Source organism: Megalobrama amblycephala, linkage group LG1 (genome assembly GCF_018812025.1).
Source record: "Megalobrama amblycephala isolate DHTTF-2021 linkage group LG1, ASM1881202v1, whole genome shotgun sequence".
NCBI lineage: Eukaryota > Metazoa > Chordata > Actinopteri > Cypriniformes > Xenocyprididae > Megalobrama > Megalobrama amblycephala.
Window position 1 is genome coordinate 604,153 of NC_063044.1, and position 25,803 is coordinate 629,955.

Consider the following 25,803-nt stretch of genomic DNA (forward strand, 5'->3'; position numbering starts at 1 on the left):
AACCCTAGAGCCCAGTTTAAAAATACCTGATTTAGAGATATAAAATGTAAAAAAAATAAATAAAAAGCATTTTATTTAAATACCAAAAACCTCCCCAACTACTGTGTCTGTATGGTGTTATTTTATTATCGGTGACCTGGATATCACATGATCATGTTCCTCAGGCAGCGAAAAGTGTTTCGTCACAAACCCCGCCCACACACAGGTTTCTTCCTGCTTCGATGAAGGGAATGACAGATATGCAGGTATCTCTTTTACTTTAAATACTCTCTTTTCGGAGCGTAGAATATAACGTAAAGATGACATACGACACAAAAGGAAGATTTTGGTGTAATTATGACCATTAATAACTATGAGCTTCTGCTGCAGAAATCGTTGATTTCACTTTCACTTTATGTGTGGCAGAAAACCAAAAACACACCTGTGTGACTAAAATCATGTAAAGTTGTAAAGTTCTGACAATATCTTATGCTCAGATTCACAGAAAAACAATCATTATCATATTTATATATCTAATATTAACATTTTTTTATTATTATTTTAAGCAATGTAAAATTAATAGGTAATTACTGATACTATTATTATTATTATCAATATTAAATATTGTGCATGTAGTATGGTAAGAATCTTATTATTGATGAAGTAAAATGAGTGTAATCTCTGACAGGGTGATGAAGAGACAGACGTCAGGAGTCAAGGAAGATGATGGACTGAAGACTGAAGAAAGAACACAATATCATCATGTCCAGCAGAGAGAGCAGAGGTCAGAGATTATGAATCTATGAATGATATTAATAGTTGAATAAACATCAGTAATAACTCATCATATAGACACAACCACTGCATCACACAGATGAACACATGAGCTGATTCACTCCATCACTGATATAAACACAGATGAAGACAGATGATGAGGAGGAAACACGTGTGAATCACATTTAAATGCTCATGCTTCCTGGATCATCCACTCATATATTCATTCATATATCCTCTGCTTTTTCATTTTGTTAACTGTAGTTATTAGTTTTGAGCTTTATCATGCTCTCTTATAAAAGAAGAGTTTGGGAAGAAACAGAGAGGGAGATACACTTGTTGGATTATGGGTTATTTAATAAAAATGTTTATTAAATAACACTTTTTATGCGCTTTGTCTTTGTTTGAGCTGCTACACCTTAAGATGTTCCTGTGCACTACAGTAACACTTTTAGATAATCAATCAATTTGATCCTATTTTTTTTGACCTGTTATCTTTTTTGTCATATTGAAGTGTCAAATGTAAGTGTTTTTGTTCCTGCAGTTTTTGTTCGTGGTTCCTCTCGCAGAAGAAGAAAAAGCAAAGAGAAACCACCCTACAGTAAGTTTGTATTGAAAGATTTACTCACTTAAAAAACAAATTTTATATTCAAATTCTGAAAGAAGCTAATGTGTTTCAGTTTATGTTGATAATGTTGATGCATTAAAATTATGTTGATGTCACAAGTTGAATGTATTGTGTGTTTCAGTGAGTGACCTGAGGATCATTCTTCTGGGGAAGAGCGTGTCAGAAAACAGTCGTGTGGGAAACTTCCTGTTGGGACAAGCAGCGTTTGACAGTGAAGCTCCTCCAGATGTTGTAGAGAGAGTCGGAGGAAGATTGAAGGACAGACATGTGATGGTCATCAACAGTCCTCAGCTGCTCCAGACAAACATCTCAGATCATCAGATCACACAGACAGTGAGAGAGTGTGTGTCTCTGTCTGATCCAGGACCTCATGTGATTGTTCTGCTCCTCAAACATGATCAGTGTTCAGCAGAAGATCAGGAGTGTGTGGAGAAGGTGCTGGACTCTTTCTCTGAGAGGGTTTATCAACACACCATAGTGCTCACCACACAAAAGCCCACTGAAACCAATGACATCCTACAGAAGATCATTCAGAAATGCTTCAATAGACACTTCAGTCTTCAGAGGAGCAGCTCTTCTGCAGACGATCTTCTGCAGATGTTTGAGGACATTGTGAAAATGAATGATGGACAACACCTGGATTGTGCAGAAGGTTCACAGTATTTCACAATGAAGCAACAAGCCACAGAAAGACGTGAGTGTAACGATATTTGATGTTTCTAGTGATAAATTAACAGTTTTTAAATGTTCTTCTTCTACTGTCAGTTTCAGAGGGTGTGAAGATGAATCTGGTTATCTGTGGGAGTGACGGGACATTAAAATCCTCCATATCAGAGCAGATCCTGGATCTTCATGGACGTCAGATCAGTCTGGTGGATCTTCCAGCTCTGTTCAACACTCGTCTCTCAGAGGAGGAAGTGATGCGTCAGACTCTCCGCTGTGTGTCTCTCTGTGATCCTGGAGTTCATGTTTTCCTCCTCATTATTCCTGATGCTCCTCTAAATAATGAAGACAAAGCAGAAATGGAGGAGATCCAGAGGATCTTCAGCTCCAGAATCAACAAACACATGATGATCCTCATAATGCAGAGTTCAGAGCATCAGACAGCAGAACTCGATGAAGAAACACAGTCTGTCATTGAGAGATTTGGAGGTCGACATCATTTCTTTGGTCCCAACACACAAGTGTCCACATTGATGAAGAACATTGAGAAGATGCTGAAAGAAACACAGAGGAGAGTTTTTCTCCACAGAGACATTTCTGGAGATGCAGATGAAAAAACTGATGAAATATGAAGAGATAAAGAAAATTCATTCACTGGAGACACATTTACTGACTCAAGGTAATGACCAGAAAATAAGTTTGAGTCTAAAATTATGTAACTAGAAAAATTACAAAAAAATATATATAATTTATACAGAGGAGCTTTATTGTGTAGCATTGTTTATACATTTGTGTTTTAAACAGTTAAAGGTGGAATTTAGAACTGCAACATTCAACATTCTAAAGTTAACAAATGTAAAATGTTAGAACATAAACATTCCGATTGTACTAAAAACAAGGTTGCTGTTCCACAGGATTATTAGAATATTCAAACCGATCATTTTTTTCAATCGCAAACAACTTGAGCATTGAGGCTTAAAGTTTCACTATAATTTTATAATCTTACAGATAAACAGGAGCACCAGCATACATTTTCTTTTCCAGTTAAAATCAATTGATATGATTTTTTTAAATATAATTATTGATTGTTTTGCTAGATAAGACTCTTATTCCTTGTCTGGGATCATGTAGAGCCCTTTGAAGCTGCACTGAAATTGCAATTTGGACCTAAAACTCTTTGATAGCCGTTAAAGTCCACTATATGGAGAAAAATCCTAAATTGGTTTCCTCAAAAATCAAAATTTCTTTGCGACTGAAGAAAGAAAGACAAAAACATCTTGATGACATGGGGGTGAGTAAATTATCAGGAAATTCTAATTCTGAAGTGAATTAATCCTTTAAGCTATGTTTGCTATGCTAAAGGAAACTGACACACAGCACTTCAGAGTTTGAATTGGTACAGGTATAAAAAAAAATTGAAACAAAATAAAATATCAAAATAACAAAATTGACGAACAGTGGAACAGCTTACCCCAGTGCCATGTTGATAAATTTCAGTATTGTTTGTTCTGTTGTAAATGCTTTTTTAATCTTTAAAAATTTAAAGTTCACAAGAAAACACAGGTGAAGTGAAGATTGTGCTGCTGGGAAAAACTGGAGTTGGGAAAAGTGCAACTGGAAACACAATCTTAGGAAGAGACGCGTTTAAGGCACAAGCATCTTTTGAATCAGTGACTAAAGAGAGTCGGAGAGAAACATCTGAATTCAACGGCCGACACGTTACTGTGATCGACACTCCAGGATTGTTTGATACTGAACTGAGTAATGAGGAGATCCAGAGAGAAATCAGACACTGCATCTCCATGATCCTGCCTGGACCACATGTGTTTCTCCTACTGATTCCTCTGGGACGATTCACTAAACATGAGGAAACATCAGTGAAGATCATCCAAGAGACGTTCGGTGAGAGATCTTCAATGTTCACCATGGTGCTCTTCACCAGAGGAGACAATCTCAAGGACCAAACCATTGAACAGTGTTTGGGAAAACCTGGATCTCCTTTGATGAAGCTGATTGAAGCGTGTGGAAACAGATTCCATGTGTTCAATAATAATCAGACTGGAAACCGAACACAGGTGTCTGATCTACTGGAGAAGATAGACAACATGGTGACAGCGAACGGAGGGAGTTTCTACTCATGTAAGATGTTCAGACAGATGGAGAGAGAAAAACAAGAACAACAGATGAAGATCCTGATGGGCAGAGTCAGAGAAAGAGAAGAGGTGATGAAGAAACTAGAAGAAGAGAAAGAGAGAATGAAGATGATGATGGAGGAAGAACGACAGAATCATGACAAAGAGAGAAAAAGAAGAGAAGAAGAACTCAAAAGAGAAATAAGAGAACAAGAGAAACATCAGAGAGAGATACGAGATGAGATGAGACAAGAACAAGAGAGATTTAATCAAGAAATAGAGAAAATGAGGCGAGAAAAGGAGACTGTGAAGAAAGAAAAGGAAAAACTTCAGATGGTAATGGACAGACTGATGAACAGAATAGAGAGTGAGAGAAAGAAAAGAGAAGAAGAGTTTAATGAGAGAGAAGAACGATATAGAAGAGGAATAAAAGAGAAAGAAGAGAGTGAGGAAAAGATGTGTGAGGAGATGAAGAGAGAACGAGAGGAATGGGAGAAACAGAAACTAGAGGAAAAGATGAGAAGAGAAGAAGAGGATGAGAAAAGAAGAGAGAAAGAACAGAGAGTTTATGGTGAATTCAACCAGAGACTGAAACAAGAGAGAGAGAGAATGAAAAGAGAGAAAAAAGATATTCAATATAAACATGAAGCAAAAGAAAACAAGATGAAGATCCTGATGGAGAAACTGAACAGAGAAAGAGAAGAACTGATGATGAAACATGAAGAAGAGAAAGAGAGATTGAAGATGATGATGGAAGAACAACAGAATAATTACAAAGAGAGGAAGAGAAGAGAAGAAGAGTTTAAAGAGAGAGAACAATATAAAACACGAATAAAAGACAAAGAGAGAGAGATGAAAGAGAAGATTAAGAGAGAACGAGAGGAATGGGAGAAACAGAAACAGCAAAGTCCAACAAACCGTGAGTTAAAAAGAGAATTTCATTAAAGAAAGATCATATTTACATTAACTATGATTGTTTTCAGTGCTGCTGAAATAGTTCTGCTCTGATTCTGACTTCACATTCATCTGCTACATGCAGCTCTGAGAGGTTTGTGCTTGGTTCATGCAAGAAAAAAAAAAAAGTTGTTTGGTCTGCTTAGCGTTCACATTGGCATTTTAAAGGGTTAGTTCACCCAAAAATGAAAATTCTGTCATTAATTACTCACCCTCATGTCGTTCCACACCTGTAAGACCTTCATTCATCTTTGGAACACAAATTAAGATATTTTAGTTGAAATCCGATGGCTCCATGAGGCCTCCATAGCCAGCAATGACATTTCCTCTCTCAAGATCCATTAATGTACTAAAAACATATTTAAATCAGTTCATGTGAGTACAGTGGTTCAATGTTAATATTATAAAGCGATGAGAATATTTTTGGTGCGCCAAAAAAACAAAATAGCAACTTATTTAGTGATGGCCGATTTCAAAACACTGCTTCAGGAAGATTCGGATCATAAATGAATCAGCGTATCGAATCATGATTCAGATCGCATGTCAAACTGCCAACGGCTGAAATCACGTGACTTTGGCGCTCTGCACCACTGATTCGACACACTGATTCATTTATGATCCGATGTTTCCTGAAGCATTGTTTTGAAATCGACCATCACTAAATAAGTCGTTATTTTGTTTTTTTGGTGCACCAAAAATATTCTCGGCGCTTTATAATATTAATATTGAACCACTGTACTCACATGAACTGATTTAAATTTTTTTAATTTTTATGGATCTTCACAGAGGAAATGTCATTGCTCCCTATGCAGGCCTCAGGGAGCCATCAGATTTCAACAAAAATATCTTAATTTGTGTTCTGAAGATTAACGAAGGTCTTAAGGGTGTGGAACGACATGAGGGTAAGTAATAAATGACAGAATTTTCATTTTTGGGTCAACTAACCCTTTAACACAGAACCTAAAGATACCATATGTTCACAACCTGATTGGCTGGCCTTTATTAAATATATTTCATCATGAAACTTACCAAAGATCTCAAACAATGCTGTGTGTTGGGCTAAATGTGCTGCACCTTCTTTCACGGCCCATGACTCCATCAGTGAAATCTGAATACAGTCTTTCACCTCTGTGCACACTGTCAGCTTGTCTCCTCAGACTGTTCACTCACACCGTACGTCGTCAGAAACTTTGTTTGTAGTCTTTAATTTTTGTTAGATATGATGCCAATTTATAATCTGTTTTCATTATTTGAATGAATGTGAAATTGTTACCATGTGATATTGCTTTGCCAATAATGAAGCTGTTATTCTTGGTTTGTGTTTTCTGTTTGTTTCAATTTTGCCTGTTTGGAGGAAAATGAGTTCAGCTGATGGGACTCAAAACATGTTTCTAAACTTGTAAAATGTAAATTTGTAAAAAAAAAAAAAAAAAAAAAAGGAAACAGGCCAAAACAAATATTGTCACTTAATATTAAACTACAGAATTATTATTTCCTGTATGCTTACTCTAATATACAAGTATATTTAGCAGATGTTTTATGTACCGTAGTGTGTTCAGTGTGTACATTTCAAGGTGATCTGTTTTTCCATACAGGGTCAAAAATACAACTGCCTGATATTCCGGCTTACAGTATCCCATCCAGACGGGTTCTTATTCTGGATAGAACTGGTTTTGGGAAAAGTGCATCTGGAAACACAATACTGGGAAGGAAAGTGTTTGAATCTGACCATGGACCAGAATCAGTAACCCGTGAATGTTCAGTGACACACACCACTGTTTCAGGCAGATCTGTGTCTGTAGTTGATACTCCATTATTTACTTTTTTATTTATTTTTTTATTTTTTTTTATTTTTTTTTATATTTATTTTTTTTTGCAATTATAAACTTGCAACATATATATGTATATATGGAAGAGCAAAGGGGGAGGAGGAAGAAAAAGTTTAACAGTATACGTGATAACATTTCTACATCTATGCCATCCATCATATATATACATCCAAACACACTCACATATGTATACATTTATACTTATGTATATATCTATATCTAGTTATATAAATAAATACACATACCTACATGCACATAGACACCCATATATACATAATTACTCACAAAAGACAGAGACAAGTAGGTAATATATATTACTAATGATGTCTATGTATAATTATAGATATAGTAAATATACCTAAACATCCTGATTTTATATAGTTTGGGGCATCGATTCACTAATAGTTTGCTGATGCATTGTGTACAATAAAAAAGGTAACCCTAGATTATCCTAAATTATGTCTAGTTATCTAGATAGGAGGTTAGGGGTGATAATTGAATTGTAAAATTGTGCAGTTTGTTTTTTGCTACAGTGGTTTGTCTTTCATTTGTAATATGTTCTTTTAAGAAGCGGAGCCATTGTGTAATAGAAATTTGTATTTTATTTTTCCAGTGTATGAGAATGGTTTTCTTGGCACCAGCTAGAGACAAGAGTAGAGGAGCAAATACAATATGTTCTATTGTATTTGGTATTGTGGAGGTATCACCTAACAGACATAGTGATCGGATAATTGGGATATTACAGTTAAACATCATAGATAATATTTCAACTATTTCATTCCAAAAAGAGGTGACAGATGTTGTCTGTATTGCTGTATTTTGATATAGATTATGTTTTTTAATAGTATTGCTAAGACGCGGTAAATTAGATATTGGAATTTCTTTACATGATGATTGTTCAAGTTGAATCCAGGGGTTTTGAATGTGATTATCATACTGACCCATTTGGTCATATGAAGTAATTGTGCGGCTAAATAGTAATATAGAAAATTGGGTGCTGATAGTCCTCCTTGCTCTTTTGGTTTTTCTAATATTCTTAGTGCAATTCACCAGTAGAAATTGTTTATTATGCTGTCAAGTGTGTTGAACCATTTTTTGGGAGGTTGTATTGGAATCATTGTGAAGAGATACTTTATTTTTGGTAATATAGACACCTTGATTGTGGTTGTCCGATGATTGATAATGGCAGATACATCCAGCGTTTTAAGGCATTTTCTGTTTTTTTAAAAAATGAGGTAAAATTGAGAGCATACAGATCCGATATATTTGAAGAAAACTGTATTCCCATGTATATAATGTTGTCTATTTTAAATTAATTGTTTTTTTATTTTTTTATTTTAGCTGAATTGAAGGTTTTATTTAATGGAACTATTATTGATTTATTCCAGTTTACTGAGTAATCTGATATATTGGAGTAGTCCTTAAAGGTCCCGTTCTTCGTGATCCCATGTTTCAAACTTTAGTTAGTGTGTAATGTTGTTGTTAGATTATAAATAAAATCTGTAAAATTTTAAAGCTCAAAGTTCAATGCCAAGCGAGATATTTTATTTAACAGAAGTCGCCTACATCGAACGGCCAGTTTGGACTACATCCCTCTACTTCCTTCTTTAATGACGTCACTAAAACAGTTTTTTGACTAACCTCCGCCCACAGGAATACACAAGAGTTGCGTTTGTAGAGTGTGTTTGTCGCCATGTCGTCGAAACGCTGTTATTTTCATCCCGCAGTCCAATCACCGGGTCTGATTCCAGCTCAAATTGATAGGGTAAAATTTAAGACATGTTTACAATAACACTGAGCGCGTGCATCTCCACGTTATGGTAAGAGGCGTGACCTTTCCGGGCAAGATATGCTAAACTGCTGTCGAATCACAACACAGGAACCGCTGGCACAATCAGAACTCGTTACGTATTTCTGAAGGAGGGACTTCATAGAACAAGGAAGTCATCAGCCCGTTTTTATGACAGTGGAAACAGCGGTATACAGATAAGTAAATTATGTGAAAAATACTGTGTTTTTTTACACGCGAAACATGAACACATGTTATATTGCACACTATAAACACAATCAAAGCTTAAAAAAAAACACGAAAAACAGGACCTTTAATAAGTTTGATAAGTTCTGTAAATGATTTTTCTGGATTTTCTTTATAGAGAATAATGTCATCTGCATATAATGATATTTTATGGGTGATATTGTCAGATTTATAACCTGCAATACTGTCATTTTGTCTGATAGCTGATGCAAGGGGTTCTATAAACAGTGCAAAAAGTAGAGGAGATAGTGGACATCCCTGTCTAGTGCCTCGTTGTAATTGGAATGGTGGTGATTTAATATCATTTGTAATAACTGATGCCAACGGTGTATTGTAGAGTAACTTAATCCAGTGTATAAAGGTTTCTCCAAAGCCATATTTTTCCAATGTTGTGTATAGAAATTTACCTTATCAAATGCTTTCTCCGCATCGAGTGAGATAATTATTGTATTAGTTTTTTGTTTAGTGGAGTTTTTTTATTATATTAATTAATCAGTGAGTATTGTTGGATGATTGATGTCCTTTCACAAAGCCTGTTTGGTCCGGATGAATAAGAGTTGGCATAACTGATTCTAAACGTATTGCTAGAACACAAGGATGCATCTTTATTTGGTTTAAGTAAAACTGTAATTAGTGCAGTGTTCATATGTTGTGGTATGGTAGATTGGAGTTTGATGTCTTCTGTCATTCTGTAAAATAGTGATGATATTGTTGGCCAAAAGTGTTTATAAAACTCTGCTGGATACCCATCCAGGCCTGGGGCTTTATTATTTGATAGTGAGAAAGGGGCTTTCCTGTATTCCTCTAATGTCAATGGTTCTTCTAAAGATTGTATTTGGGTGGGATTTAATATTGGTGTTGTTATGTTTTGGAGAAATTAGTCTATTGCTTTTCTATTTTCCCTTTGTTTATTACTATATAGTGATTGGTAGAAATTCCTGAATGTCTTATTTATTTCTTGTGGATTATGTATTATTTTATAGTCTGAGTTTTTAATGGTTGTTATTAAAGTTTTTTCTTTATTTCGTTTGAGTAGATTAGATATTTCCCAGATTTATTATCATGTTCAAAATGTAATAATTTTAGTCACTGTTTTTGAAATTGTACTTTCTTATGGTTAATTTCTTCTAATTCCAATTTGATTTTATTTAATTCCATTCTTTGACACTTGCATCAATCATGAGCTGTCAAAGATATAGAGATAGAGAGATAGAGAGAAGAGTTTCTTTATCCAGTCCTGGACCTCATGCTTTTCTCATTGTTCTCAGAGTAAATGTCAGATTCACTGAGGAGGAGCAGCAGATTATTCAGATGATTAAAACACTGTTTGGTCAGGAGGTGTTGAAATACTCCATCGTTCTCTTCACTCATGGAGATTCGCTGAAAGAGTCTGTAGAGAAACTCATTATAACAACAGTGCATTAAGAAATCTAGTTAATGAGTGTAGAGGCAGATATATACTTTGGTGAAATTTTTTCTTGTTATTTTCCTAAAAAAAAAAATGAAAATCTAAAAATAAAATCAAATGAAAGGTAATTCTCATTTCCTTTTACATCTATCCTCCCTTGATTAAACCTAAAACTTACGAAAGAAGACTAGAAGTTTAAGAATCTTCAGTTAAAGTAAGAAAATGAAAATATCCATCAGAAGAAGAAACTGGAAAGAGACAGAACTGAATGAGAGAAATGAATATGAAAGAAGTTAAGAAACCTGGGTTTATTATAGTAAGAAATAGTTTGAATGGTCCAGTTGTTTTATAAATTGTAATGAGGTATTTTTTGTTGTAATAAAAATATTATTAACTTTTTGAGTTTATTTATTCATTTAGATTTTGTTTTTATCTATTTTCCTGTTCTCTTAATGTCTGTTTCCTATAGTTAATCTTCTAATCTGTTAATTGGTTCAGTCTTCCTCCGGCCCCTACCTGTTTTTCTCCTTGGTTACAGATTTGATTAGAGTCATTAGCTCAGTTGTGACTAGTTAGTTTCTCCCTTTCGTATTTTTTTGTATTTAAGCCGTGTGTTTAGTCCTGTCTATAGTTGTCTATTATTAATAATAACTGTAATTGTCCTAAAGCATTGTTCTCTACAATTAATTCTGTCTTAATTCTGGTGGTTGATGTTTTTACTGATGTATCTGAGACCTTGTGTGAACATGTTGTGAAAGTAGATGTAAGAGTCTGCAATTGGATTCGGACATCCATGAGACATGGAGCTCTGCTATTTGTTCCTCTTTTGACCCTGTTACTCTTACCTGCAAAAAGATCATTGAACATTTAAGACCCACAGTCTGTCCTCATGATGTCACACCTACTCATTTTTTTTAAAGCAAGTTATAAATACTGTTGGTGCAGATGTGTGTTTCTTTATAAACATGAGTCTGAGCTCTGGAATGATCACTGATACATTCAACAGTGTTAATAATCAAGGATATGTAAACTTTCCAACTGCTTCAGTTGTGTATATTCAGTTATCACTTTGTCTTGTGGGCTATATGTTAACAGCTGTTGTGTGAAATAGCTTATTCATGGCAGTAGGCCTACTAAACAAAAACAATATGCAAACATGCACTTTTTATGATCCCTCTTACTTTGTCTCATTATTATATAATTTTGCAGATTCTGCGAGGTGTATAACTTAAAATGTAGGCTTAACTATTTACCTAAATATGAATGCACAAATAACCAGAACAAAATGTAGTCAATTTGTTATAAATAAATAATCACCTATAAATTACTCATTTAACGTCAGAATTAGGCTACTTTCACTTTTGACTCATGCGGTGCCGTTTGTCTCCGGAAGGAGGCGCTATCTCACATTTGCTGTCTGATGCACTACTGAAAATAGCACATTTATTTGACAGAATACTGTGTGTGCGGACATAAAGATCGTGCGCCAGTGTGTTTGTATGATTTTATTTTCAGATATGTTTTAGCAATTCTTTATAAGTACTTTGATTTACTGCACTTAAATATAGGGGGAGGGGGGATGACATGATTGGTTTCTTTAATAATATAATGAATCAGTGATGAAATGTCATTTTTCTAAACACCAGTTTTATTTTTATTTAATTTTAATTTATGGTAAGTTCAAAAAGATAAAGCTACCATTTACCCACCATCATACTATCAATGTCTCACTTTTTGACATGAGTAAATGAGATAATTTTGAACCTATTCTCATGAGAATGCGTATCAATACGCACCTGTAATCTCGTAGAATATATGTAACGGTGTTTAAAAATAATGTATGTTAAATTCAGCATAAATTGGGAAACTCGCCATTGGCTGTGACGTCACTTGCGTTAGTGCACATGATATTGCGGGGTGGAGCTCTATAATCAGAATCTCATAGCTCGTCCTGCTGGTAAGTCGCATAAATGTTTGCTCTGTCTTAATAATTACATTTGGATCATTTTCAGGCCCAAGTTTGAATTATAAACCTCACAAAAGTTTACTTGTTTTGTCTGTCAACTCCTGGTTGTGTAATCGAGTCAAATATGTATTATTTGTGACTATATGATGAAGAGTGTGTTAATTGGCCTGAATGTAATCTTCAAACTACTGTTTATTTCATTTAAGACGTTGTATGCGACATCGATGTGCTATATGCTGTTTGCTGATAAGCCATTTGGTCCTGTTTTCCCAGGTATGTGTTTTAATCGAGTTTTGTCATGTTCTGTGTTAAAATATTAGCCCCAGCTGAATGTTAGCTTTTAGCACATGTGCTATATCGTCTCGCACGTGCTCTGCTGTGTAACTGCGCCATCTAAGGGCTGCATTCTTCTCTCCTTATTTCATTTATATAAAATATGTAAAATGATGGTTACTTGAGTTTATATTTTCACTGTATTAATGTGAATTGTCTGTATTCATGATTTATATTTTATTTTCATGGATGTATGCTTTATTAAGAATTTTTCCCACTATATGTTCACGCTCAATTTGAGAAAATGTATATAATCAGAATCTCATAGCTCGTCCTGCTGACGTTGTATGCGACATCGATGTGCTATATGCTGTTTGCTGATAAGCCATTTGGTCCTGTTTTCCCAGTCTTCTTGTCACAGATACAGTAAAGAAACCCTGAGTGACCATCCACCTGATCTCTGAGTGAATCTATTCCATCTACAAACACACACAGTCACATTGGTGCCGTGACTCGTTGTTTCTTCAATCAAGATGATATCTGAAGCGGCCGAGGGTTCATCTTAAAGTTTTCGCTGGAGTCAGGTGGACACAATCTTGTACAGAAACTGATACATTTTTTTTAAAGAGGACAAGAGAAACTTTATTCATTTTTTTATTCACTGAGAGACTGAGTATTTGAGATTTAGAGACATTTACAAAGTACAGGTTTTCAACAGCACTTTCTAGAATTATTTTTTTTCTTGTATATGTTTTATTCAGTGTTTATGTGTACTGATATTCATTATGAGTGGTTTTGATGACTATAATACTCCAATCTGTGGAAGTAAAGGTAGAGGATGGGGTTTATTGACAGTACCAAAGTCATTACAGTTCAGGGTGCCCAATGTTCAGAGTGATGCAGATGTGCTCATAGACAGTCATGCTTCCAATTCAGATCCATTAGTTTGTGAGGGCCCGTCCACTAGTCATGAATCGGATGCTTCAGTAGTACATCAAGGTGTGTTTTCTTCCACCCCATTCCCTAACACACAGCCCCCAGATGTAATCACTGCGATGACAGACATAATCAGCCAAGTCGGTCAGCAAATTGCTGATAGCATAGTAACCAGACTCAGCCCAACACATAAAGTTGACACAACTTCAGTATGTAGTCCCTCCAAAAATGTGACAACAGATGAAACAGCTTCACAAATGCTGGACTTACTACAGAGCCAGTTGTCCATTTCCAGAAATGTGAAAGAACCACCTAGCTTCAGAGGTGAAGTTTCTGATACTGTTGACTTAAGTGAATGGATTGATGTCATGAGAGATTACATAAAACGTAATAGTTTGAAAAAAGGGCAACAAGCAGAGGAAATTTTGATCCATCTGAGAGGCAAAGCAAGAGATGTGGTCAAGTTTGGCATAAGAAACAGTGACATTGACATTGTGCATAACCCTGATGCTATCTTTAGTATTCTCAGGAAACACTTTGAGGCAGCTCCCTGCTCTCCTCTCCCGCTGGCTGACTTCTATACCACCCTACCCAGACCAGATGAGGATGCTTACGAGTACTGGCTCAGGTTAAACCGCGCAGTTGACGTCGCTGCAGAACGTTTGAAAGAACAGGGTAAAGTGTTGGACTGTCCAGGTACAGAGGTAACACGCATGTTCATCAGACACTGCCCATGTAAAGAGCTTGCCATCACTTTTCGATCTAAAACAATGGACGCATGGTCTGTGCGAGAAGTTCAAGATATTTTGAATGAATATCACTCCGAGACCAGTCTTGTATCTGCAGTGAGTCATGCTGCGCCCACTAGAATTCCTGTGAACAGAGCTGAAGTGGAACTGTCGACAGCAGCACTTCCATCTACTTCTGATGTCCAGCAGTCTAAGTCTTTGGAAGCTTCAGCATTAGAGCGAGTCATGAGCCTGTTGGAAAAAGTCCTGTTAAAGGATTCCACTAGCAAAGAGCCAAGTCGACGCTCAAGGCCCAACGTAAGTCTGCCTCGAATAAAAGGACTTAATGACCTGCCATGCACTGTCTGTTCGAGCCCTACTCATTCTGGCTTCACGCATTGCCGTGACAAAAAGTTGTGCTTCCAGTGTCACTCTCCTGACCACTCACGCTTTGTTTGTCCTGAGAGAGTGAAGTCTCCGTCTTCTCAAGGGCTGGGAAACTAGAAGATCTACACTCAAGGGAGGACAGTGTAGATCATGAGAATATTCCTCCAAACCAGTGTTGTATGAATGATCCTACCTCAGTTTATAGTCTTTCTAATTCTGTTGAGCCTGCAGGAAAAACTGTCATCTTTCAGTACATGCACAGAGTACAGAGAATTGATAGTCTGTTTTACACACCTGCGATGGTATGGGGTGACCTTCAACTGAAAGCTATGGTTGACAGCGGCTCCATGGCATGCACGTTAAGTGAAGCTGCTGAACATCGCTTATTGCAGCACAAGCCTGATTTACAAAAGCTCCCTGCCAGCGATGTTGTCATAATTGGCTGTGGTGGACAGCGTGTTACTCCAAAAGTGATGTATGAACTTGAACTCTCAGTTTATGCCTGCAAGATGGTTGTTCCAGTTTTAGTTGTTCCAGGTCAGACCGACGATTTGATCCTCGGTAGCAACGCTATCAAGTGGCTGATTCAAAAAATGAAGGAAACTGATGGATACTGGAGACTTGTGTCCAGCCCAGCTAACTCTGATGATATTGAGTGTCACCAATTCCTGTCTCTTCTTTCAAATGTGGAGCGATGGAAGGGAGAAGACATGCCTGACAAGGTGGGCACAGCTAAGTTGAAGGAGAAGATAACTCTAGAACCACACCATGAGCATCTTGCTTGGGCTCAGCTTCCTGAGTCAACAGCTGTTTCTGTGGGGAGCACAGTCATTGTTGAACCAACCCTGTGTAAATGCCGTCCAAGAAATGTGATCATAGGGAGAGTCATCACACCTATGTGGGGCAGTAGATGGGTGCCGTTCAAAATAGTGAACCCTACAGACAAAGTAATCGTTCTAAAGAAGAATACAAAAATCGTGGATGTTTTCACTTGTATAGCTGTTGAAGAGTTGTCTACTCCTGAGTCCCTGAAAAGTAATGTTCAGTGTGCTGTGAGTCCAGCGAGTTATGTGCAGACCAGTGATGAGAGAACAAACGTGCTGAATAAGTTAGGATTGCAGGATCTGAATTTAGATGCTTGTAAAGTCTCAGATGAGTGGAAGGATAGACTTCTGAATCTCATTGAGAAGTATGAGTCGACTTTCTCACGTGGAAAGATGGACTGTGGGGAAGCCACTGACTTTGTCCACAAAATTCACTTGGTGGATGAGAAGCCATTTCAACTCCCTTATCGACGTGCAGCCCCCTGCCACTATGAAAAGCTGTGTACTGTCTTGAATGAGATGGAAGTGAAGGGCATTATAAGAAAATCACAAAGTGAATATGCATCTCCATTAGTTTTGGTGTGGAAAAAGAATGGCGACCTTCGTATTTGTACAGATTTTAGATGGCTGAATGCGAAGACAGTAAAAGATGCCCACCCACTCCCACACCAAGCAGATGCACTTGCAGCCCTAGGAGGCAATGTTTTCTTTTCAACCATGGACTTAACTTCTGGCTTTTATAATGTTCCCTTGCTTGAAGAGCATAAGAAGTACACCGCTTTTTCATCTCCTTTCGGCCTTCACGAGTACAATCGTCTACCACAGGGCTTGACCAACAGTCCAGCAACTTTTATGAGGATGATGATGTCCATCTTCGGTGATGAAAATTTCACTAGCCTTCTTTGCTACTTGGACGATCTGATGGTTTTTGCTCCAAGCGAGCAGGTAGCTCTTGACCGACTAGAGCTGGTTTTCTCTCGACTGTCTAAACACAACTTAAAGTTAGCTCCAAAGAAGTGCATGTTCCTCAGGAGATCTGTTAAGTTCTTAGGACACGTTGTCACTGAGCATGGTGTTCAGACTGACCCAGAGAAAGTTAAGGTGATCAATGACATCCAGACCATCGACCTCATGGAAGCTGATGGTATAACCCCTTCTCAAAAGAAGATCAGATCTTTCCTGGGTATGATCTTATACTACCAGCACTTCATTCAGGACTGTTCTGCTAAGGCGAAACCTCTGTTCAATCTCCTATCTGATCGGTCACAGAATAAAGTTCAGAGGAAGTGTGGTCGTATGAGGAAGCAACTCAGTGTTGTGAAGCTTTCACCTGATGATTGGACTAGTGAGTGCCAAAACGCTTTCGAAATCTTGAAAGCAAGAACTTCTGCACAGTGTGACTCTCGCTCACCCAGATTTCAGCCATTCCTTCATTCTCTCTGTTGATGCGTCATTTGATGGCATAGGAGCTGTGTTATCTCAGGTGCCCCCTGATGAGAAAATAGCACGCCCAGTTGCTTTTGCAAGCAAAACACTCTCGAAGTCTCAGATGAACTACCCAGCACACAGACTCGAATTTCTGGCTTTAAAGTGGGCCATTTGTGACAAGTTTAGCCACTGGCTAAAAGGGAGACATTTCACTGCATGATCTGATAATAACCCTTTGACCTATATTCTAACCAAACCCAGATTGGACGCGTGTGAACAGCGATGGGTGGCGAAGCTCGCTGCATACGACTTTGACCTGAAGTATGTGCCAGGCACAAAGAACATTGTTGCAGATGCTTTGAGCAGAGAGCCCTTTGTTAAGTCTTGTGTCAGCCATCGTCTGTTGAAAGAACCATACGTTTCTCTCTTGGATGAAGTCAATGGTGTTGTTACCGGTACTGTGCAAGATGCCTTTCGTGTCACTAACAACTGTCAGAATGTGCAGGCTGCCAGTGAAGGCAAAACTGAGAATGAGCTGCAGGATAATGTGAATGACTCATGTCCCAGATCCTTTGATGCTGCTGAAGTTTCTGCTGCCCTAGGTGCTCACTGCGATGGTGGAGTTAGTCCTTTGCCCGTAGCCAGTCCAACATCACTCCAGCTCCCCGTTGAAGATCCATCTGTTGCAATCCCGTTTTCCAGACTTGCCAGTCTTCAAGAGCAGGACAACATAGTCGGTAGAGTCATCAACTATGTTCTCAGACATAAACGTCCTTTAAGGAGTGAGAGAGCAAAGGAACCTAGCTCTGTAACAAACCTTTTGAAGCACTGGAAAAAGCTAAAGATTCGTAATCATGTGCTGTACAGAGTGAAGAAGGATCGGCTGATGAATAGGAAGCTCTTTCAGTATGTTGTGCCTGATTCTCTGAAGCATGATGTTCTCCGTGGTGTTCATGATGCCGCCGGACACCAGGGGTGTGCTAGAACTCTCTCCCTTGCAGGTGAAAGATTCTTTTGGCCAGGGCTGAGCAAGGATGTGAAGCTTTATGTAAAGAACTGCCAGAGATGTGCTGTCGGGAAAACACCTGAGCCAGATGCTCGTGCGCCCCTTGAGCACATTCGGACCTCTGAGCCGATGGAGCTCATATGTATAGATTTTTGGAGTGCTGAACAGGTTTCAGGAAAAGTCGTTGATGTCCTAGTAGTGACGGATCATTTCTCTAAGATGGCACACGCCTTCCCTTGTCAAAACCAGTCTGCTAAACAAGTTGCTCGTCACCTTTGGAATGACTTCTTTTGCATTTACGGATTTCCAAAGCGAATACATTCAGACCAGGGTGCTAACTTTGAAAGCAAGATCATTAAGAACCTGCTTGAGATGGCTGGTGTTCAAAAATCACACACCACACCGTACCACCCTATGGGTAATGGATTAGCAGAACGTTTTAACAGGACTCTGGGGAATATGATAAGAGCTCTCCCAGTCAAATCCAAGGCGAGGTGGCCACAGCTTCTACGGACATTAACCTTCAGTTACAACTGCACTGTCCATGAAACGACCGGGTTCGCCCCATTTTATCTTATGTTTGGGCGTATCCCGAGGCTACCTATTGACATCATGTTTCAGCACGTCCTTTGTGATGATAGGGTGGTCAGCCACCATGAGTTTGTCTCTGCACTGAGAAGAGATCTGAGCACAGCTGCAGAAATTGCCCGGAAGCACAGTCTCAAAGAGCAGAACCGCCATGCCATTCTTTACAATCGAAAGGTCAGAGGTTCACCCTTAGCAGTGGGAGATCGAGTTTTGCTGGCTAACCGTGGAGAAAAAGGCATGAGGAAAGTTGCAGACAAGTGGGACTCTGTTCTGTATGAAGTACAATCAGTCAGACCAGAGATTAATGTGTACAGGATTAAGGATGTCCAGACTGGCAAAGAAAGAGTGGTGCACAGAAACCTGTTACTTCCAGTGAATTTCTTATCCTGGGATGGTGATGATGAGGAGCAGTCGGTTCGATCAGCTTCCACCGATGCTACCCGTGGCAGTGCTCTTGATTCTGCTCTCGTGGACGATACTGATCCTGTTTCAAAGACATCTGAATGGTTAATGCAGATGGATGGAACACATAACTGTGATGTTATGCAGGATGCCACATGTGGTGAAGCTTCAGACATCCCTGATGAGATGACTCCTTCAGAATGTTCTGATAATGATCAGCACAGTCCAGAAACTGAGCATGTTCCTGAACCTATTCAGAGTACAGAGAGTTTACCTGCATCTAAGCCCAATGAGTCCTCCAGTTGTGTGCAAGAACCTGATAACAGAGATGTTCCTGTTATTTGCGAACAGCCCACAAGCACACTAACCAGTCACATCACTACACGGTTAGGGAGATCATTTAGGCCCCCTAACAGACTTATTTGTGAAATTGATAATCAACGAATTGTCAAAAGTGATTCACACAGTGATGCTCAAGTTATTTTTCAAGGAACTAGCTTTGTTGAGTTGTTAAGGAACATTTTTGTTTAATATGTCTGAGTGTGAATGATGATTCATATTTAAGAGTCAATTATAATGTTAAGAGTTTGACTTTGAAAAGAGTTTCTTGCATTGTTGCACTGAAATTTGAAGAGCAGAGATACAATTGTAGCCTCTTGGAGTGTGTAGACTGCACCTCCTATAGTCTGTGTTAAGTGTGGGACCTGGTACCATTCCATTCTTACGCACTTCCTAGGAAGAGAATGGTTTTCTGACGTACTGTATTGTAAAGCTCTTATATTCACATCCGTTTTTTTTTTTTCTGCAATCTTTACTGTGTATTCTATTTGTTACATATGCTGGTTCTAGCCCAATTTAGCAGAATTTAAGGGGGGTGTATGTAACGGTGTTTAAAAATAATGTATGTTAAATTCAGCATAAATTGGGAAACTCGCCATTGGCTGTGACGTCACTTGCGTTAGTGCACATGATATTGCGGGGTGGAGCTCTATAATCAGAATCTCATAGCTCGTCCTGCTGGTAAGTCACATAAATGTTTGCTCTGTCTTAATAATTACATTTGGATCATTTTCAGGCCCAAGTTTGAATTATAAACCTCACAAAAGTTTACTTGTTTTGTCTGTCAACTCCTGGTTGTGTAATCGAGTCAAATATGTATTATTTGTGACTATATGATGAAGAGTGTGTTAATTGGCCTGAATGTAATCTTCAAACTACTGTTTATTTCATTTAAGACGTTGTATGCGACATCGATGTGCTATATGCTGTTTGCTGATAAGCCATTTGGTCATTTAAAACACACATATATACACATAGAATGCTGTATTAAACAATTTTGTAAGGGGAAAAAATAAATAATAAATCAGCTCCATTGCGGATTCCAAGTGATCAAGGGCTTAGGACGTTCCAGTTCAGCCCATTGCAAAGGTTCCACCAGAAGTGGACACTCGTGCAGCGTAAGCAATGACGTACATCCGAGTCAACGAGACCGAAGGCTTGTTCGAGATGCATCGGTGCTGCGCAGACCGATCGGCGAATGACATCAAAGTACCGCGAGAGCAATTGGAGACCAGACGACTCCTTATGCTTTTGAATCGCTCTCGCGGTACTTTGATGTCATTTGCCGATCGGTCTGCGCAGCGCCGATGCATCTCGAACAAGCCTCGAGTGAAGTTAGCGAGGGAAGGGCATTTAAAAACCGAACTGGAAAACAGCCATTGAGAAGCACCCAATGACAGAAATTTGCATCTGACCTCAGCGGGCATTTTCCGGTCACGTGATCTGTTCACCTTTGCAGAGAGATTTATGGAATTACATTTGATCCAAAAATAATGAACGTAACTTTTCAAAAAAAAACTAATAAAAATATAAATTGAAACTGAATAAAATGTCTTTGAAACTTAAAAAAATAAATCGCAGGCAAAATGTTTGACTTTGTTTTTAATACACTGCATGTTTTGCTAACAGTTTCTTTTCTTTCTTTCACTGATCTTTACTTACAAAAGCATTTCCAGAGTTTTCATTTATGCTTCTGAAGTTTTCGTTTACGATCCCAGAGTTTTCGTTCGTCTTTCTAGCACAAATCTCTCGCGGGGGCGGGGCCAGCAGTGGTGTGTTCTCATTGGCTACTGAGTTTTTGATTGACAGCTTCTTCTTGACCTGGAAGTGAAGACGTCAGTGTTGTGTTACAATTACATGTGTGGAGGTGAGCGTCTGTAAGCGGCTTCTTATTTCATTTTTAGTGATGTAAAGATAGGCGTTTTTATTATTTTATCTGTAGCTGCTGCTACTATAGTGAGATGATTTTTTAGGCCTAGCACAGACGAATGATATAATCACCATTATCATCAATCATCCTCGTTATCTGAATACTCGCGGTAAGTCAGTATTTTTTACGTTTTCAAAATCAATATAAGTAACATTACTTGCTTTTGCTTTTTCAGATGGAGAGGTATTTTAGAGCTCATTTAGAGCCCACTTTATACAGCAGTGTTGTCTTGATTTAATTACAGGATCTGGTTATGTACTGTAAATACAGCCTTGGATTAGATCATATTTAAAGGGGAAAAGGGTAATCTTTAATAATAATACATATAAAGTACTGTGCAAAAGTCTTAGGACAACATTAGATGTTGTTTTAGCAATGGTATAGTGACCATATAATTTTTTTTTTCAGACTTCTTATTAGAATATGACCAGGAAATACTTTAAATGTGTAAGCATTATTAAAAAACAGAAAAAAAGACTTCTACAGGCTAAAGTGGCAAGTATTTAGTGACCTCTCCTTACACTGGAAGGCCAAGAAAACTTTCAAAATCTGATCAGAAGTTTCTCCTTTGAAAAAACTGGAAGTCTAGGAGGTCACGTTAAATACTGATTTTTGCTTATAGAATCAATTTTGTTCTGATTTTTTTGTGTGCATGTTTCCTGTATTTTCTGTTTGCATTGTAATAAAGACCAAAAAATAAACATGGGTGGTCATTAAAACATTGCTAAAACAACAAAGCTAAGACTTTTGCACAGTAGGCCTACTGTATGGCTAAATGCAAAACCTAATACATGAAAGTTATTATGGCTGAAATTATATATAATTTGTTTGAAATAAATATTTTAAGTCTGCATAATTTGTTATGTGGGAATTCAAAGCAGTTTGTATTGTTCGATTATAATACATCTGATTTCTTATTTTCCAGGGAGTGGAGCAACTTTTCCATTAACAAAATTCTGATGCTGACCCAGAGGAGGGAGTGGTAGCCCCAGAGATCCACTGTCCCCATCAGACAAGAATCTTATTTTGTTCAGACACATCACCTTTGACTGGCTGGGATCTTGATCTTCAGACACCTGATATTATGCAAATATTTTAATTTCTTTGGAGCTCTAGATTAAAACAAGACACAGTTCACAAACACACAAGAGGTTGTACTTTATTTTAGATGAAGAATAAAGTTTGTTCTTGATTTTTGTAATTCATTTATTTATTTTTCAGTGTCTTTAAGAAGGATGGTGCTTGTGGGAAGGACTGGAGCAGGTAAAAGCTCTTCTGGAAACACCATCCTGGGACGAAAAGCCTTTAGAGTCACCAAAAGTGGTTCATCTGTAACTAAAGAGTGCTGGAAAGAGACTGGAGAAGTGGCTGACCATCTGCTGGAGCTGGTTGATTGTCCAGGGATCTTTGATATGTCACCATCAGAGAATGAACTCAAAAAGGAGATGAGTCAGTGTATAAACATGACGGCACCTGGACCTCACGCTATTGTCCTGGTCATTCAGCTCGGTCTGTTCACTGAAGAAGAAGAACGTTCAGTGGAGAAGATCAGAGCAATATTCGGAGAAACAGCAGATAAACACACAATCATCCTCTTCACTCACGGTGATGAACTGACTGAAGGCTTCGAACAAACACTAAGTGAAGCACATCCTGATTTAAAACTTCTCTTAAAATCATGTGGCGGACGGTATCATGTGTTCGACAACACAAAAATTGATGATCGCAAACAGGTTTTGGAGTTCCTGGAGAAGGTTGATGACATGTTGCACATGAATGGAGATCAGTATTACACCAGTGACATGTTTAAGCATGTGGAAGAAATGCTGAAGAAGAAAGAGGAAGAGCTGAGAAGAAAATACAGTCAAACGCTAGAGAAATTAACAGCCACGTTTAATGAAGAAAAGACCAAACTGGAGGAGAACATTAGACAACTGAAGGAATCCGGGCAGGAAAAAGACCAGAAGATTAAAGAGTTGGAGGAGTTAGTGAAAAAGAAGGACAAACATTGTAACGAGTTTAAGCGTTTTTATGAGCAGAAATGCAAGAATGTGAGACAAGAGGTGGAAGAGACACACGTGAAAGAAAACCTCCCAAAGATCAGCAGAAAACTACAAAAGCTTTACATTTGACAGCTTGCTGCTGTGAGTTCTGTCACAGAAAATCAACTGTGTCATTCTCATATGACTATTTACTACTGTATATCAATTTGAAGGTTATTTCGAGAGATGATGAAAACAGCTCCACTCAGTCATTTTCCCTCATTTAAAAAGTTTAACATATATACTAATAGGATAAAGAACAGAACAGTATATCATGACTTACTGCATAAATCATGTATTAATATTGCATTGATATATTTTTTCTACCTACACAGTGTTGTTTTCTTTGAATTGTTGTTACAACGTGTTGTTTTTAAAATTGTTAAATAATGTATAACCAGTATTATTTTGAACATAACATCATTTCAGTCAAACAAAGAAAAAACAATGATGGGAAATCATAGTATAATCCATTAGCATGTATATTGAAGTGTGCTAATGACCTGCTAAAATTAGGATATGCTGTTACTTCCACAGAGACCTATGTTTATTTTTGTAGCTGGTGTAAGATGTAGCGCTTGTCTCTGTTTGTGCTTCCCTGTTGCTGCTCCCACTATCCACTTCACGGGCCTGGGATTGCCACCTGATTTGTGTTCCAGCTCGTTAAAGGGTTAGTTCACCCCAAAATTAAGATTCTGTCATTAATTACTCACCCTCATGTCGTTCCACACCCGTAAGACCTTCGTTCATCTTCAGAACATGAATTAAGATATTTTTGATGACACCGTTTTCAACCAAAAACAGAAAACTGTCTTTTGACCGTCCATTTACAAGACAATGGTGTTTTGTGGAGCTGAAAACTTTTTTGGGGTTTCAAAGTGCAAGTTTTTGAAAATGATACCGTTATTATCTCTGTGTAAATAACAAAAACATGAATTTGTAAAAAAACAAAAACAAAAAAAAAAACAGTGACATATGTATAACATGTCCAGTCTAAAGGTGTGTAGTGTCTTTTTAATAAAGTGACATCACATCTACTGACCTGACATTAGTAATACAGCGATTTTAGTCGTTTTCACAGATCTGTGTGAACAGGATCATTTTGACAACATTGTCATCTGTAGGCTACGCAAAGAATGCAAAGGAAAAACTTCTGTTTTTAGTACATTGTTCACTTAGTTAAAACATTGCTTATTTTTTTGTCAGACTTTTTTTTTTTTTGTGGGATAATTTGTAGGCAGGTGGGTATCATTTAATTTGAGATTCCATATTTACTGTTGTGTTTAAACAGAGAGAGGAAGGGAAGATTTTATGTACTTGAATTCTTTTCATTTTGAAGGGAAGATTTTTGTTTTTTAACCTTCAGAAAAAAACGTCCTGTTTTTCCTAAAGTCTTATTTATTATTGATTATTTAAATGTCTTTTTTATATCTTTTTTACTTTGAAATCTGGTGTTGTTGTGCAACTTTTGGACCTTTCTCTCTTATATATTCAACTGCATGTCTCGTTTTACAAAGCACAAACACATACTGTGCGAATGGATATGTCAGTGCAAGTTTCTTTCAGTTAGAATGGTTCAAACATGCATTTTAGTCTGGGACTTTATTCTTAAGCTTTGTTTTTGAAACCAGCATATGGTTTCCTTATTTTTGAAAACTGGTTTAACGAATGTTAGCCATTTTATTGGAAAAAAATGGACCCTCTTAAAACATGTTTATAAAAACTACTTAAATGCCTTATTTGAAATCCTGCCTAATCCTGTGAAACCAGACCTATATTATATTTATCTCACTTTTTGTTTCAAATTATGCATTTTGCTAAGAGAAAAATTCTGCTTGTAAATAATCATCCATGATAGCAATGTTTTTGTTTGTTTGTTTTGTTTTTTATTGTCAAATCTCAAATTATTTATTTGATGGAAGAAAATATTTCTATAATATCGTTAGCCTCATAGCATAATTACCATTTTTTGGCCAAATTGTGATATCTGCCTAATTGAAATATGATCTGAGCAATTATGCTATGAGGCTAAAGATATAATTTTTTGTTTGCTTAACGGAAATAACTTAATGTGACCTCAACATCGATGTTGCAGTTATATTATTATTCAATACCACAAATGTTCTCAAAGATTAAGATTTGGGAAAGGCTATAATTCCATAATTTATCTTTTGATTTAATTCCTGGACTGTTGAAAAGGTCCAGTATTTTCCACACTATTTTCTGTTTTGATGTTGATATGTGATTGACAGTTTAGTTGGCCACCCATAAGAAGGACGACGACATTCTTACAAATTACTGCTCGCTATAAAGTTGCTTACATTGTGTGTGCATTTGAAATAAGTAAATGTGTTGTTTATATCATGCTTGATTCTAACATCTTGTTTCTTGTCATTAGTGTGAGAATTTTAGTTTTAAGCCGTTACCGGTCTATTTTATCATAATAACTGCGTCATCTTCATAAGTGCGCGAGTCCGGACGAATCCAGCCATCTGATGTTACATATTGTACTTCGATGTCTCTGTAACAACTTTCTAATAACAATAAAAAGA

At 37.4% G+C, this 25,803-nt stretch overlaps 3 protein-coding genes across 3 annotated transcripts; all 3 read left to right on the top strand.

The window, feature by feature from the left end:
- Positions 1-198: 198 nt before the first annotated feature.
- LOC125250390 (GTPase IMAP family member 4-like) lies at positions 199-2,676 on the top strand. Its single transcript, XM_048162929.1, has 5 exons — positions 199-245; positions 668-763; positions 1,298-1,354; positions 1,503-2,075; positions 2,147-2,676. Exons 2-5 carry the CDS (start codon positions 742-744, stop codon positions 2,674-2,676), a joined length of 1,182 nt encoding a protein of 393 aa, XP_048018886.1. The 5' UTR covers positions 199-245; positions 668-741.
- Positions 2,677-3,388: 712 nt separating this feature from the next.
- LOC125250397 (trichohyalin-like) lies at positions 3,389-8,455 on the top strand. The gene is made up of 3 exons (XM_048162943.1): positions 3,389-3,420; positions 3,591-5,095; positions 6,726-8,455. Exons 1-3 carry the CDS (start codon positions 3,389-3,391, stop codon positions 7,013-7,015), a joined length of 1,827 nt encoding a protein of 608 aa, XP_048018900.1. The 3' UTR covers positions 7,016-8,455.
- Positions 8,456-22,438: 13,983 nt separating this feature from the next.
- Positions 22,439-23,341, top strand: LOC125243750 (GTPase IMAP family member 7-like). Its single transcript, XM_048153606.1, has one exon. The coding sequence runs from the start codon at positions 22,445-22,447 to the stop codon at positions 23,339-23,341; it is 897 nt and encodes a 298-aa protein (XP_048009563.1). The 5' UTR covers positions 22,439-22,444.
- Positions 23,342-25,803: the final 2,462 nt, after the last annotated feature.